Below are 17548 nucleotides of genomic sequence, written 5' to 3' on the forward strand. Positions count from 1 at the left end.
GAGGCTTATCTTCAATCCAAACAATCGGGTAAAAGTTTGACCCAATATTTGATCAAAGCTGCCCAACCTATGACCCAACTGAATTAGTCAAGCTGTGGAGTGAATTGAAGAACCCGGCACATTATCAACCCAACGTCTGAGTGGTGACTTTTGAACCAATATTTGGTCACAATAACCCAACTTACAGTGGCTTGCAAAAGTATTCGGCCCCCTTGAACTTTTCCACATTTTGTCACATTACAGCCACAAACATGAATCAATTTTATTGGAATTCCATGTGAAAGACCAATACAAAGTGGTGTACACGTGAGAAGTGGAACCAAAATCATACATGATTGCAAACATTTTTTACAAATAAATAACTGAAAATTATGCGTAATAATTCAACCCCCTGAGCAATGTTCCCTCTAAGCTGCGCACGTGCGCAATTGCGCACTGCTGGCACGGTCTCTGCGCACAGAAAATCTGCGTTACACACAAAAAAAATCTACCTGAATTGAAATTAAAATTAATACTTTAACAATTCTGTTTTGCAGTGTTAGTTAGTTACCAATAAAATTGAAATATGTTTGTGGCTGTAATGTGACAAAATGTGGAAAAGTTCAAGGGGGCCGAATACTTTTGAAAGCCACTCGATGTAATAGAAATTTCCATACATAAAATGAACAGCGTCTTTTTTTCATGATTATAAAATAGATTTCTTGTAACTACTTTTTCCTTGTCTTGTGTCATATCATAACTGTGTGACATGTTTATTAAATATCTTTGGGCTAAAAAAACAAAAGAAAAGAAAACTAGGGCAAACAAAACAAAGTCATGTATATAGAGACAATCATAGAGTAGCGATGACAGATGGACTGCATGTATTGTCTAAGTTGGGTGTGTGCACGTGTGACGTCAAATGTACATATGCGGGAAGAACAAAAGGGGCGTTTGGTTTTCAGACGAAAATATTTAATCATATGAGGTTAAAGTTCTTCTGTTCTTTGTCTAAATGCTGTGGGTATGAAATTCCTTTGGTAGTTCACATGGTGCAACAGCAGCCATCACACAAACCCCAATGAAAGGGAATAGATTGAATTTATGCTTCCCGTATTGTGCTTAAGCAAACTTTTATTACTTTTGGTGGTCTTCAGGTATGCTATGTGTACAATTTAAATTTAAATGCAACTTTTTCACCATTCATTACACAGACAGTCTGAGTTTTCGTTATCGTCTGGATTCTCAATTCTTTATTTGTTTCATGGTTGTCAAGCAATCAAGACTATCCCTTGAACATCGGGTGTTCTGGAAATAAGTAAAAAGCAGTTAATTTGGGAAAACAAAGCAATTTCTTAAGAAGTAAAATAATTTTGCTGAGCTGTTTTAATAAAGTAGAGAAAAAGTGGATTTCTGCATCACCAATGGTGACGTAAATAAGACAAAAAGCAGCTCAAAAGCAGTAATGCTGAATATAAAGGAGAGAAAAAATAGTTGTTCAAAGCAACCATTTTCACATGGGGGACAGAAACTTCAGTTTCATGACTTATAAATTTTAAATTTACATACAAAACATTGGCATGGCTTCCCATGTCTCCAAGTAAATGGACTTTGGTTAGAGACCTGAAATACTGTCGTGGTGAACACAAAAAACTTACATGTTTTGAGTTTCCCTCTGTGTGTGTGCACAATACTGTAGTTTTTAATACTGAGAGCAGTGTGTCAGGATTTATAAGATGAATCATTATCAATTTCAAACTCAAATATCTTATTTTAATGCTTTTACATTACAATATAAAACAACTTGAGGTGACTTGTTGTTTACAACTTATTGTAAATCGGGGCCCATATAAATAAAACTTTATTGAACTGATTTGTTTGTTAATTACAAAGTTTTTGTAATTACAAAAGGAAAACGTTTTCCTCTCGTTGGGCATTCTGAAGTAAAAGGTCATTACTTACAAACATTGCTCTTGCATAAGATGGAGGGGACATTTCAAGTAGGGCATACTGTAATAACCAGAAAACTCACACTGATACCTTTAACCAACCACTGCTGAAAGAGTTTACAAAAATAAAATATAAAATAAAAAAAAATAAAAAAACGGAGACCAAAGATAATGTCTGAAGTTCCTGGCAACCGGATTAGCCCTGCTTTCACAGTACATTACTGTCAGACAGACAACCATGAAACTTTTCTCGTACTACAACATGCCCCAGCCTACTTTTGCCTAATGACTTTCTTTTGTGCAGAGACTTTATCACATTCATCATGTCGCTCTCTGCACTGGTGCTGCTGCTGCTGCTCGTCTGTAGTGTCCAGGCTAATTTTTATGGTATAGTGGTGAACTACTACCCAAGTGGCAATAATTCAACAGGATCTTCCACTGTAAGTACACTTTCTTAAAAAAACAAGTAAATTTACTTTGTGAATTTTAAAATTATTTAGGTAAACATGTCTTCACTGTAAATCTGCAGGGCATCCTTTATTACAAGTTGGGCTACAGCTCCTGCTTGTACAGTGTGCCCTACTACATCAACGGTCAGCCACTTGTGCTACAAAAGGTCGATGAGCCGATAAGTAGAGAGTGGTGCCAAACTGAAGGAGTCATCTCTCAGTATTTTTCCAGCAACTCTATGTTTTCAATTCCGTGAGTGCACCCATACATAATTACATATGCATAAATATAGTCTTTGTTGTTGATTTGTCACTGAGGGGGAATGAAATTTAATACCACAACTTCTGAGAAGTCATTCATTTCTATTGCAGGGCCTCTGGAATAGACTGGATTTTTGGCATCAAAAATGGCATCGTATCATTTAAAATTCAGGCTCTGGTGGAACTGAGGATCCGCTCTGACATCGGCAAAGCCAACACATCACCACAGACCACTATCATACCAGCTATCAGGTCAGCCCTGTTTGTGGCTCCATTTCTTTTTTAGTAATTATACAAGCATACATACATTCATACAATTTTATGTGTCACGTCTGGTAAATTCATTGCCTTTCAGACACGGAAAGTTTCTGTGTAGAGATGGATAAGGATAGAGAAGTCTTAAAGTGAAAAATTAACCTTTGGTCCTCCTTCATTAATGCAATTTTGAAGCTCTTGAACCATAAAACCTGAACAGTGTCCAGGCTGTGGGTGTACTGAGTAGTTTTCAAACATGAACATATAAAAATGGTGTCAGATATTTCACAGAAATGAATGAATGAATGAATTTGATTATTTTATATTTTTTTAATTTATTTTTATTTTAACTTTCTTTCAGAGTTCCATCAAACTGTCCAAGAAATTTGAGCCTGTTGATGTTTGATCCTGATGGAGACATAGTGAAATGCAGAAATGGAGATGCATCACTCTCAGAGTGTAGTCCCTGCACACCACCGTCTGTTCTCAGCCTTTCACCAGTAAGTAACAGCTATTACTCTTTTTGTCACACGGGACATGTTGGCATAAACATGAATCCTCGTGTACCAATCTATACTAAATCTGATTGTAATGAATTTTTTTTAAACTATTTTGTAATAAGGTCGCTGCCATCAGGTCTAATATTTCTCCATCATCCTCTCAGTATCACATTTGCACTTTGCTTACTTCTGATGCCTGGTCCTCTTTTGCTCCTGTTACCTTAGAGGACATTAGTGCTCTGCTTGGTCATATGAAACTGACTTTAAACCACACTGACGCACTTCCTCCATCAGTTTTTTTAGTGTGTTTGACTCTATTGGCACCTGTATTCAGGAAAAAATTAATTCTTCTCTTTATACCTGCTCAGTTTCCAACTTTTTTAAGCAAGCTATTGTTAAACCAGTATTAAAGTTTAGAACCATCTCTTCCAGACAGTTACAGGCCAATATCATATTATTTGTGTCAAAGAAAAATCGGTTGCAGAACAACTTAACAACCTTTTGGAGAAAACAATGTTCTAGACATTTTTCCAGTCTGGTTTCTGCAAATTGTACTCCACTGAAACGCTTCTTACTTGAAGTGTCTAGTGACATTTTGATGGCAGCAGACACTGGAGAGTACACCGTTCTGGTTATATTGGATCTAACCTCTGCTTTTGATACTGTTGGTCACAGTGTCATGATAAAAAGGCTTAAGGATTTGTTCGGGATTACTGGTGTTGTTTTAAAATGCTTTATGCCGTATCTATCTGAGAGATCTTTTACCGTCTTTATGAATCAAGTGTTGTCCGAAACATCAGCTTTGCCTTCTGTGGTACCTCAAGGATCTGTTTTAGGTCAGATCCTCTTTTTGCTTTATATATTCCCTCTAGGCAAAATTATCAGATGTTACAATAATATTTCTTATCATCTCTATGCAGATGACATTCAGTTATACACTTCTTTCAAAGCTTCTGAGTTTTATAAATTGGCTTCTTTAAATAATTGTCTGTCAGTAATCAAACAATGGTTAAACAACAATTTCCTCGAGTTAAATACAGATAAAATAGAAACTTTGATTGTTGCTCCTGATCTGATTTCAGAAATTAAGCAGGATATCAGTTTTTTAGGCTCTTCCGTTCAATCAGGTTTCAGGCAAGTCTTGGACACCCAAATCAAGAGACTTGGGTCTCATATTTGGTTGTTCAATGTCTCTTGAGAAAAACTTCTAACAAACTAATTTGAAACTGTTTTTATCATCTAAGAAACATTTCTAAACTCAGCCTACTGGTGTTAAAGGCAGAACTTGAGATGATTATTCATGCTTTTATTTCTTCTTGATTGGATTATTGTAATGGTCTTTTTACTTGTTTCAACAAATCAGCTTTGGTTTGCCTTTAGACTATACAGAATGCTGCGGCAAGACTTTTAATTGGCACAAACAAGAGGTCACACGTTATTCAATTTTTTGCTTCTCTTCTTTGGCTACCAGTAAATGTAAAAAAATTAGTTGTAACTTTGTGAAAAGTTCTAAATAATTAATTTTTACTTACTTACTTGCAATGATGCTTGATCATAGCATCATTTCATATCATATCTGGCAAAGTTGGTCTAAAAAACAAATCAAAACCCCTGCTTTTTGTTAATTTAGATAAGTGTAAACTGTATGTGAGGTGTCTTCATGGCCCAATTTTTGTCTTCTTGCAGTCCTCTTGTACTCTGTCATTCAACCCCACGAACAGCAGTGATGAAGGTTCGTATGCGGTACAGCTGATGATAGAGGACTTTCCCAGACAGAACATAACGTTGACTCAAACCAACGGGACACAAACAATAATAACAACCAACGACGCTATCAGCAAAATGCCAGTTCAGTTTGTCGTGAGAGGTACAAATAATTTCTCCTGGCTCCTGCTTAATGGCCTTGTTATTTTGGCCTTTTGATTTTGGCCACCATGCAGCTAACGTTTACTTTATCCTTACTGCAGGAAACCCAGATTTTTTTAAGATTTAAACTGCTTGTCTTTATGGCTGCTTATGAACTTGGAAAAAGCTTTCTCTTGGCTACCTGTAGATGAGAAAAACAATCCTGGTGGACCAGTTAGAGCAGTGGTAGGGAACGGTAGTCCTCGAGAGCTGGTGTCCTGCAGGTTTTAGATCTCACCCTGGGTCACCACACCTGAATCAAATGATTAGTTCATTACCAGGCCTCTGGAGAACTTCAACACATGTTGAGGCGCTAATTTAGCCATCTAAATCAGCTAGGCTGGATCAAGGACACATCTAAAACCTGCAGGACACCGGCACTTGAGGCCTGGAGTTCCCTAACCCTGAGTTAGAGTTTCTATCCTTAAAAAAGTCTTTATTATTGTCATCACTGCTTTGTGTGTTGTTTCAGTGGATCCTGCAGTGCCATCGTGCACAGAGGGACTCTTTCTACCGATGTTCCTGCCTCCAACCCCAGCCCACAGAACCCAGCTCTACACCTACGTCAATCAGACTCTGGCTATCAGCATCAAGGCACAGACAATTAACTCCACGTAAGTAGATCTCTAAATATATAATTAAAATACTTTATTTGTTAAATTACCAACGGTTAACATATCCTGCAGCACTGACTGTTTCTAAAATTAAAATGTAGCTTTAATGCCCAAAATCAAACCTATTTTTCATTCAATCAGATCATGAATCTTATCTTCTGAGTTGTGTAACTTTAGCACTTCTAACTGCACTTCTACAGACAGGTTTGACAAGCCAGCAACCCAACCGGTTTTATACTGACGTTAGGATGTACTAGCACTAGGTTAAGCTAAGACAATTAAAGAGAAACAAGAATAAAATAAATAGCTTTTTAGCCAAAATTGCTTGATTTTTACAGTAAATAAAATCTAAAATAATTATATAAAAGTCTGATGTCAAAATTTCACTCTAATAGTTGAAGCATTTACAGCATGTCACAGGTAAACACTTTTTTCTTATTGTAGATCATAAACTTTTTAAAAACTCACTTCTTTCTTGTTTTTTTTTTTTTTAAAGGATCTCTGAGCTGCTGTTCAGCGCGCCGCACACAGTAACAAAAAGTCAAACAGGCCCAGGACAGTTCACACTGACGTGGACGCCATCTAACTCAGTAGCTGGACAAAGTCACCCCATTTGTTTTGTTGTCCAAGCAGTTTTAGGGTCAGTATCCTGTTTCATGAATACGATCCTACACTAAAGTTTATTGAAACTTTCATTAAAACAAAGTGAAATGGAGCACATGTAATTTGCACATACATTTGAGTCTACTTCTGTTCCAATGAAACTATTTAACTTTGAGGACTGACTGGCTTAGTTCATTGCCTGCACTTTTTAATTTTGCTTTTATATTCACTCATAAAATGCGTCCAACCTTCATTCCTGTAAATTTTTCAGACGCAGGCATTTTAATTATAGTATCAAAACAACTGGAAGGCAGACTTAGAAAAGAAACCAAAATTCATTGAAGACAGTAGACATGGGTGTGTCAAATACCTTTGAGGAATTACTCCATAACAACAGAGACATACCTGAATGGGTGTGACAAGATCAACTTGATAGTTGAAAGAAGAGCAGAAACAGATAAAAACAGCAATGGTTTTTAAAACAAGAACTGCCTCAGTAAGTAAAACAATGAGAAGAAAGAGAAAGAAGAGCAACACAGTGAGTCCAAACACAGTATACGGTCCAGCTGCAAACAAAGCTTTTTACTGTATTTGTGATAAGAACAGGAAGACTGGCCAAGTCAGTTTCCACATTTGAACCTGTAAATACTAAATGCAACATAGGTTAATGTGCCAACTTATAACTATAACTAACTGCAACTAACTATAATTTAATGCTAAAAACCTAAGTTTTTTCAATCTGTCCAAACTAATAAAATACCAAGTCCACAGCAACATACAAGTCTCTCCTTGTAAAGGCATACACATGTTATCTTTCCTTTCATAGCTGATTCATTATTTGGTGCACACTATTTTGTTAGTGTCTGATAAGAAAAATACTTAAAGCCTTTGTCCTTTTGAGTATAAAATCATGACTGTTAAGTGTTGAAGGGTACTGAGCCCACATTTTACCTGCTGAAATCCTGCCTCACTGGAAGAGCATTTCTAACAAAGATAGTAACGTTTAATGGTTTGGAGACTTGATGTTGGGACTGCATTAAATAATTGTGCAACAAATAAGTTTGATTTTATTTTTTATACTTGCAGAGTTACATGTAAACTTACTGATGCTAATTTTTTTTTAAAAGCTATTCATAAGGCACTGCTTTTTCATGTTCTTTGACTTCAATCCAAATCCATCAAACTGTACCAAACTGAAAAACATTTTATTTAGATATGTAACTGCAAGATAAACTCTCTAAACATTTAAAAAAAATCTATATTAAAAATAATGTAAAATGCATTTTGATAAAGAATCTCTTGTACTGATTTATTTTCACAGAGCAGCCAAGTACCACTCTGAGCTTCGATGTGTCATTGCGACCGTTAGAAAAGGTGAGCAGTGTTTTAACGTCCAATACCAACAGCTACACAACTGATACAGTTCATGAGTAACCTCTGTTTCAACTTTTTACAGCATTGCCAACTACATCACCCAATACACCAGCGTGTGAGTATGAAGGCCTGGACTAAATCAAAGTTAGCCTGACTTATCAGATTTAGAGAATAAATAGAAAATAGTAGAAGAACAGAAACTAGTACTTGCATTAAAATGAATCAAACCAAAAAGCCAGAACTTTTTTTCCCCCTTCATTCCAGTGGAATAATTGCTCTTTGCATAGAGCTCAGCTTTGGTAAACACTGGGTCAAATTCAAACCACTCACTGACTGCAGAAAACTGGAGAGTCCAAAATGAATTGTGCTGGATCATCTTAATTTCATTTTCATCTTTATCACAAAACCTCCACTAGAGGGTGGAGTGGTATGTTAAAATCTAGGGCTGGCAAGCTTAGTTAACAGTGTTGGTCAAGTTACCTGAAAATAGTAGTTGGTCACTAATTACTGATTACTTCTCCAAGAAAGTAATCCCATACTTTACTGATTACTTATTTTCAAAAGTAAGTTACTTTATTAATTAGTTACTTTTAAAAAACATGATACACAACCTGAAAATGTAATAAAGCAATAGACATTTCAGCCCAATTCTATTTTTTCTGCATATAGAAAATCTGTTTTGTCTGTTTTTAAAACTTGTTTTATTACTTTTATTTTTTTTTAACTTTACACACATTGCATCAAGCAAAAATTAAGGAAGAAATTTGTTTAACATTTAAACCTATTTCCTGCATATTCCAGCATATAAAATAAAATATTTTTTTGTGTTTACACTCTTTCAAATAGATGCAAGTAAAACACAGCAAAAAATAAATAAAATCAAAGGTTCAGCGGCACTAAGTCCTGTCGCTCTTAAATCACCTTTTTAATTAACAGGAGTGGAGCAGGTGGAGATTTGCCCAGTGCCACAGCGGTCATGTCAATAGGGGGATCCAGGGGTTTCTCTGTGAATTCTACATTCCAGTGGCAGCGAACTAGGTGGTTGCTCATATTTGAAGTTTAATTTTTTGCTTTAAAAGAAGCTTTTCTTCCCATGCGGGCTAATGTTTTTGTCACTTTTCACAGAATCAAACTCAAAGTAATATCAGTATTTCCAAGCTTTAAACGCTGCATGGTCGTACTCTCTCCTGCACTCCATATTAACCATTGTTGACCTACACGCGTCTGTTGCTGACATGGACGTCACACGCTCGTGCATCATTGTCATTAGACACTCTCACAAACAAAATCACGGTTTAGTAACGCAGTAATGCAGTGTGTTTAAACAAGTAAACAGTGAATGTAACAGTAATTTAATTGCTTTTTTGAAATAGTAATCACTTACTTTACTCATTACCTGGAAATAATGTAATCAGATTACAGTAAAGTACTATTTTTAACGCACTGGCGACCATCTCTGTTAATTAACAAACTACATAAAAAAAAAACCAACCCAAACGTTCTTGTTGGTTTAGAGACTAACATGGTGTCTTTGTGTTTCTAGATGTTGCAGCTCTGAAAATGAAGTTGTCTTCTACGGTGGACTTGTCTCAAATCAATAGGGATGTCTTCTTAAATCAGGTTAGAATTTTTCTTATCCAGAGTTAAACTGACCCCTGTCCAAACTGACCTCCTGCAACACTAACGTTTTGGACATGTGGTGTATACTTGTATACAGCGAATAACAAATGTATTAGAACACATGTCATGAAAACCAGAAAACAAAAGTATCTTAAATGTCTGCAAAAGAAAACTTGCTTAAAATTCATATTGCTATTCATTAAGAAAATAACAATTTGGATTCACATTTTCAAGTAAGTAAAGTAAAAGTAATATTTTATTTATATAGCACCTTTCAAGATAAAATCACAAAGTGCTTTACAGAGGCAGAAAACAGACATTAAAATCTCAAACAAAACAAAATCAACCAAAAGCGAGTTTAAAGAGATTTTTAACTGCTTTTTAAAAGACATGACTGAGTCCACAGATCTCAAACTCAAAGGGAGTGAGTTCCAGAGTCTGGGAGCCACTGATACAAACGTTCTGTCACCTTTTGTTTTTAACCTTGTATGCGGGACAACCAGCAACCCCTGGTCACAAGACCTCAGGGACCTGCTGGGGTGATAAGAAAGAAGAAGATCACTTAAGTAAGTTGGAGCTACACCGTGCAGGGCCCTATAAGTCATGATTATGATCTTAAATTGGACCCTGAACTTGACAGGGAGCCAGTGCAGCTGAATCAGCAGGGGAGTGGCATGGGAGTATTTGTGATGCTTTGTCAGAAGCCTAGCTTCAGTATTCTGAACACCCTGCAGTCGTTCCAGGGAGGCATTACTTAAGCAAGTAAACAAGGAATTACAATAGTCTAAGCGAGATGAAACAAAAGCATGAATAATCATTTCCAATTCGGAACGTGACACAATGGGACTCAGCTTAGCAATATCATTCACGAATTTCAGCTGGCACACTGGACTTCTCTGAGAAATCTCTGAGCATAATTATGCTGTGTGGCAAGAAATGTATTTTGAGTCATTTAAAAGTCTGCACTCATGACTCACGTTATGACATATTTCAACAAATATACATTTTCCTCAACATAAAAATATTAAAACTGTTTTGCAGATGACATCTCAGATCCACTTTCCAAAGAAAAACCACACTTGAGAGAGCAGCAATGTTTTCTCACTGCTCCTTCTTTCTCCTCAGATTAAACAGAAACTGCAGTCATACGGACTGCCAGATGACATCAGTGTGCGCCTCATAAGCAGTGTGCCACAGATTGGCGTAACTGCAGCGTCCTCTAATTCTACAACATGAACCTGAAGTCCTGCATCTGCATGCTCTATCTTCAGTCTTTCTGTACCAATTGGAAACATCTGTTTGGAAAGATAATACAAAATCTTACTTATCACACATAATTTTGCATTCAACCTGTCTGTCATAAAAATTGGTGATAAAACATTATTTGAAGTAGTGTTAAATTTTTAAAGGAATCATTCAAGATTTGTAATGTGTGTAATATAGTTCTAGATAATTCTATTTCTTATACTCTCAGTGTATATATACATGCTTTTTTGGCGGCAGAAAGCGGTTCTTCCACATCTTAGCAATCAGTAGTTAGAAAAAAAATCCAACAAACAAAACAGTACGATTTTTGAAAACAATTTTTTTTCTACAAAATAAGTCAAACATTTTTCTTGTTCTCTAATATGTACAGTGGCTTGCAAACGTATTTGGCCCCTTTGAACTTTTCCACATTTTGTCACATTACACAAACATGAATCAAATTTGAATTTTGTGTATTGTTGCACCCCTAATATATATATATATATATATATATATATATATATATATATTAGGGGTGCAACAATACACAAAATTCACGGTTCGGTTCAGTTCGAAAATGTAATAAAGCAATAAACATTTCAGCCCAATTCTGTTTTTTGTGCACTCTGGCACAGCTGACTGTCGGCGGAGCTCACGGGCACGTAACTGCAACCCCCCCGGCTTCTGCTCCGCAGCTGCTGAGTGACCCCTCATCTGGGGCTCTCGTCAGCTCTTTCTGGGATAGTGGCGCAGCTGTCCCTCTGTTGGTCTTCCTTGGTCTCTTGTGTTCTGAGGGTCTCTGGATGTCTGGAGTCTTGATCTCCCCCATACCTGCTTCATGCCCTGGAGGACGGGGCTGTGGCTCCCCACACCCTCTAGCAGATCATTACATGAAGGAACCTTTTAAATACAAGTGCGCTCATGCTCACAGGTGTACACACGGGGACTCACACACACAAACGACACCCTTTTTGGCTCCTACCTCAAAGCACACTGTGCGCTGTCAATCTTACGTGCTGCACAATAATGTTTAATATTTAGTATTTACTGTTACATTCCCATAGATCATCGTGATGTTGTTTATTATGTTGCTCTTTTTCTTTTCTTCTGCTTGTTCTCTCTTTTTTCTTTCTCAACATATGATCCAGGATTAATTGATATATGTATTTTTTGTCTGCTTATTTTGTTGGTTTTTGTTTTTTGCCCTTTATCCCCATCCCTCTTCCCCGCTGTTTTTCTTTCCCTTTCTTTCTCCCCTTTCTTTTCCCCAGTCAAGTCTGTCCCGTATTTAACAAGTGAAAATAAAATAAACAATAAAAGGGTGGGTGGGTTTGCCAGCTTTCTGTTCTTGTTGTTTTCCATGGTTTTGTATGTGTTTATTTTATTTGAAAATGTGAAAAACGTGAAATTTCTTAACAAAACTAAAATCTGCTTTTCATAATATAAATATAATTAAATACCATTAGAAAGACTTCAATTTGACTCTTTAACTTTAACATAATTAAAATTATGTTTTATTTTTAAAATAATCTTAAAATGTTGTTCTACAAAATTTGCAGCAATTTAATTTGTTTATTCTTTTTAGTTGATAGTATGTAGGACCGAGGAAGACTGTATACCTGCATCTCTACTAGTTTTTGTGCACTCCAGCCTCTTCTGTGGGAGAGGATGTTCTCTAAAGCAAGAGAAATTATCTCCAAGAAAGCAAACAGACTTGACCATTGCACAGTGGAACAAATTATTTTCTTAAAGACCAAACAGGATAACCTTAAATGCATCATGTTTTAACTTAACAAGTTCATAAGCACTTTCCCTTTCCAGTTCACAATCAATTCTACTCCCAGGTCAAAAATATGTGTAACGAAACTGGCCTAATATAATATTATTCATAACATACATGTCCAGCTGTCCAGTGATTAAAGTACATCGGGATCTCACAGAAGAAGCACACTCCATAATGTATTGTGCATTATTTTATGTATATGTTGGTATTTAACAATCGTCTATTGTATTTACCAATATCCAGAAGTCATATGTAAAGAAAAAGTCTAAGGAGCTTGGAAAGAAAAGTGTCTGGACTTCTTTAAGTTGCTTGAAGACATTTCACCTCTCATCCGAGAAGCTTCTTTAGTTCTAGAGTCAAATGGTGGAGAGTACCAGATTTAAGCCCTGTGGGAGTAACCCACCGAAAGGGACAATGGACCCTCTAATGATCCTCTACCTAATCACATGAGCCAAGGTGTGAAAATGGGTGTAGGTCACAATCATCCAAGGTTTTGGATGAGCTCATTGTGAAACCTAGCCCCACCCTATCAGACCCTGAGGTCAGATGGCCCAGGATGTGAGTGGGCGTTAAGGCGTCTGGGAAGGTTTCTGAAAACTGGATTATGGAGACAGTTGGTGTCGTAAACCACCACCTCTGTTCAAAGGTGGTCGTTCACAGTGGACATAAATGGCTTCTTTCACTCCTCTTTCAAGCCCCTCTTTCCAAAATGTGAACATTAGTATCCTCGAAAGAGTAACCTTTGTCCTTTAAATGCAGATAGACAGCCGAGTCTTGTCCCGTGGAGGTGGCTCTTCTATGTTGTGCCATACGTTTGTGAACTTGCTGTTTGGTCTATCCAATGTAGAGGTCCAGTTTCTGTCTGAGTGTGTTGCTGGGTCTGAATTATACTGGGATGCCGAGTTTTTCTGATACACTGGCTACACAGGGGATGACAATGTTGTTGCGTTTGTCTTTCTTATCCTCCCTAATTGGTGTCTGGTCTTGTCTGTGCATCTTTGCTGCCTTGATGAGGATTGAGAACCTTCACAGACATGTAAAGAAAGACCACACAATGGCACATGTTTAAATAAGGAAAGTTCATTGATCAAATTTCTTTATTAAACAAATATATAAAAAAAAAAGTTCACCCCAAAAAATAAATGTCCAAAGCAACACAATCAATATCAGACAGAAATGTAAACTCCACTCTGTAGAGTAGGCAATCCTTTTAATTAGTAGATTCAAGATGTACCTCATATTTTTGGCCAGCAGATGTCACCAGAGAGGACTGTGTTTGAAACCAATGACTGTAGAAAACATGGACGACGCGATAGCTACCCAAAAATTAAGCCAAAACATCTCTGTCGTCCCCTGGTGTCTGGCTGCAGTATAGGTCATAAACCCCGCCTTCTCCATGTTAGCGGATGGGACTGGGGTCAAACTAAAATAAATTAATTCTCCTCAGATACATTTTTCCCAAAGATTCTTTATTTTGTTATCAATAGTTCTCATGACGCTGACCGTGGCTCAAGAGTTGGGAGTTCGCCTTGTAATCGGAAGGTTGCCGGTTCGAGCCCCGTTACCTACTGGTGGTGGTCAAAGGGCCTGGTGGCGCCAGTGTCCGGCAGCCTCGCCTCTGTCAATGTACCCCAGGGTGGCTGTGGCTACAATGTAGCTTGCCATCATCAGTGTGTGAATGTGTGCGTGAATGGGTGGATGACTGGATGTGTAAAGCGCTTTGGAGTCCTTAGGGACTAGTAAAGCGCTATATAAATACAGGCCATTTATGTCCAATGGGTTTCCTTTCCCATAAGTTTGATTCTAATTCCTACCGTAGTGATGTTAAATTGTGGTGTAACATCATCATAACAGCTTTGACACAGCCAGAGGTGTTCTTCAGTAAACTGGACTACCCGACATAAGGACCCGAGGCCCTGCTGCACTAATAAGCTAATCCGTAACTACTGTCCTTAGCTACCGTCCTAGCTAGGTCCTGAGACCTAGCTAACTACGATAAGCACTAGGCTGTTGGGGAAACTTATTTTGTAAAGTTTGTTTAGCTAATTCTGATTCGAATTCCAATCTGTGCAGATGAATGAATTTACCCTGACTAAAGACATCAAGAGAAAAACCCCGGGCTGCTCAGTCACTAATTACCGTTACTGTACTTTCATTACAAGTATTATACTGTAAAAGCAACAGGCTGCTCTCTGCTTCAGCTTCTGTGCAGAGGTGATTATGAAATATCTTCAAACAACAGCAAGTTTTCAGTCTCTTGCCACATCTGTAAAGACAGCAACGCCAAATTAAAAAAAAAGAAGCTTGTACTTCAGTAACTCCTCATTAATTAGTAACTAACAATCAAACTGTAGAACTGGAAAAAATGTAAGGGAACTTCAGATCCTGGGTGGGTGAGGAGAGAGAAGTATCAGCTTTATTTTAGATTTGAAAAATAAAATTTATATTTCAGTTTGTGATGATTCAATTCAATTTCTATTCAATTCATGTTTATTTATATAGCGCCAAATCACAACAACAGTCGGCTCAAGGCTTTGGAGCGTGATGTCACGGGGGTGGGCGTGGAAAGGATTTTGGCCCGATCCACCATTTTGGGGGTCTAAACAAAGCGCAAGCGAAAAAGGAGCGAAGGCACACTCAACAGCCATGGTTCGTTCTTGCTGTGTGCTCCGCTGCAATGTTCGATCGCACGACTGGCAAGAGAATAAGCTTGAAAAGGGTTTGTCTTTTCATTCTTTCCCAACCTGGAAGCAACATGAGGCAGCTCGTGTATCGATGTTACCAAACAAAGGCGTCTAGCCTGGATAGCAGCTGTGAGACGAGCTGATATCCAGTTCTCTTCCATCTCCAAATATCTGTTGGTGCTCCAGATATTTTCATTCCGGTAAGTTCTAAATATGTTCATATCACTCTTTATAGCCTATTAGTTTTATTTTCGATCCAGTCTGAGCTCATAGCAAATTAGAACAAACATCCTACTGAGTGATTTTGCAGAACTACCTTCTATTTATAGAGTTGCTAATTATTTGGCATTATTGCAGCAAACCAGCCTATGAAATGGATGAAACATGACTGAGTTCCAGCGCTACACAAGAGACCTGCTTCAAACAAACCACCATGCCAATCAGATTACTTCTTCCATTTCAGGGTGAAGAGGTGACCCTTCTGGATAAGATGGTGAAGGTTTGCTGCGTTTGGTGAACAGTGTGATAATAAAACCAGGGAAAAATGAAACCTGCTCCTGTTAAATATTCTTAAGTCTTTTGCTGTATAAATAGCAGTATTTTTTTCTCTCAAAAGATACAGTAAATAAAGTAATGTTAGTGGTGGGTGATATCATGTAAACACTGTCATGATTTTATGTAAACATTTTGTCATTTGTAAACTATAAATTATATGGATTCTACACTGTAACGGATGTGATGTTCTATAAAGTGGTTTTAATAAAAAAAAAGAGGCAAAAATTAGTTTGTTTCTTTATTCAATTTTTGAACAGTGATACTCAGTCAGTACATATTCAGTGAATGCAAATTATTTACATGGCAGTGCACAACAGGCATAAATCTAGACCCCTAGATAAAACATTATGGCATTATAGCAGTGACAACTCCTCCACAGTAGCAGGTGGGATTTTTGTTTTTTGAGGACGGCTCCTTTTACCTTTCAATATGGATGGTCTGTTTATGTTTTGATCAAGAGCCTTTTTTTGGGCAGCTGAAAAGGAGAAGTCTATCTTATGGCCAACCACTGACTGTATCTTGGTCATATTACCCAGCAAAACCCAGTATGCAGGTTCATCTGTAACAGTCCTTGTGCCACAGATCAACACTGTTGCTTCCATATTAAACAGAAGAGCAGTGACATGGGTGCAGGTCTCTGCGACTCCGGCCTTACAGGTGCAGTGGGCGGCTTCAACCTTCCCTGTGATGCTCACAGTGACCCATGGCTGCAATGCTGGTTGATTCAGTCTTTGAGAGTGCAGGACCTGAAACACACACAGACAATGTTCATTTAAAGACAAGAACTATGAGCCAAGGCCAAAATAAATGTGTTTAATCTACTTTATCATAAATGTAACAAAGTGTTTAGAAAGTTAGCACATACATGTAATTTTTCATTTTTTTATGTGTCCATCTATAGAACGCTCCAGTTATATTCTAAATCTGCCTGTTCTCTGTCAGAAACCTGCCTGCAGAAAATGAACCTAAAGTATGTAATGTGTAATGTAATCACTTTCAAGATGGAGAAAGCATAAAGTGACAATTATGAATCACTTAATATGATAAGGAGATTCTGCAGGTCATTAATCAATGTATAAAAGTAAAATAAAATGTATTTTTAGTGACACAAGATACAAATATGGAAGCAAGATGTATAATTAGAATTATTTACAAAAAATCATTGCAATTTCTTTAACCATAAAGAATAACTAAATCCTTCAGGACAATGTCACATCAATACACTGAACTCACTATGTTATCCACCTAACAGCCTCCACATGTTCTCACTGTAATTTCCCCCTCATGAATGAATTTATGCTGCATTGATGTGAATGTTTGCAGGGAAATCAAACGCATTTCACTCGCAGTACTCAAGCTGACTTACCTTTGTTTGAATGACGACTTGTACGCGCTGACTCCACAGATAAGGTATGAAAATATGTCAGGCTACGTCAATAGCGGTAGGTCTTCAGGGTTTCTACTCCACGGTCGTATTTCATACGGGTCCACATTTCCAATGCACGCTATTTTCTGCAAGTACCGCTGCTTCGCCTCTGAACGAAATCGGTCTCTATTCAGTCCATTCTCTTTTGAGCAGCTTTTAAGCATCTTGTAATCGTCGTTCCAACACAGTGTGTTTGTTTTTATTCGTAGACCCCGAAAATGGTGCTGCGCTCCCACAATGCATTGCGGTGTGACGTCAACTCCAAAGCCCTATATTGTACAGTAGATCGTACAATAATATATACAGAGAAAAACCCAACAATCATATGACCCCTATGATCAAGCAC

At 37.5% G+C, this 17548-nt stretch overlaps 1 protein-coding gene across 2 annotated transcripts; it reads left to right on the forward strand.

Annotated features, from left to right (window-relative positions):
- Positions 1–2251: 2251 nt before the first annotated feature.
- Positions 2252–10745, forward strand: LOC118455165 (uncharacterized). Of its 2 annotated transcripts, none has more exons than XM_087839232.1 (11): positions 2252–2368; positions 2458–2630; positions 2750–2890; positions 3255–3393; positions 5080–5260; positions 5771–5912; positions 6409–6552; positions 7837–7898; positions 7972–8004; positions 9433–9509; positions 10635–10745. In XM_087839232.1, exons 1-11 carry the CDS (start codon positions 2252–2254, stop codon positions 10743–10745), a joined length of 1320 nt encoding a protein of 439 aa, XP_087695358.1. The 2 variants fall into 2 exon arrangements, with proteins under 2 accessions (XP_087695358.1, XP_087695359.1); XM_087839233.1 differs by having other exon boundaries at positions 7837–7889.
- The last annotated feature ends 6803 nt before the right edge of the window (positions 10746–17548 follow it).

Source organism: Neolamprologus brichardi, chromosome 3 (genome assembly GCF_056152115.1).
Source record: "Neolamprologus brichardi isolate AB-2024 chromosome 3, ASM5615211v1, whole genome shotgun sequence".
Classification (NCBI taxonomy): Eukaryota; Metazoa; Chordata; class Actinopteri; order Cichliformes; family Cichlidae; genus Neolamprologus; species Neolamprologus brichardi.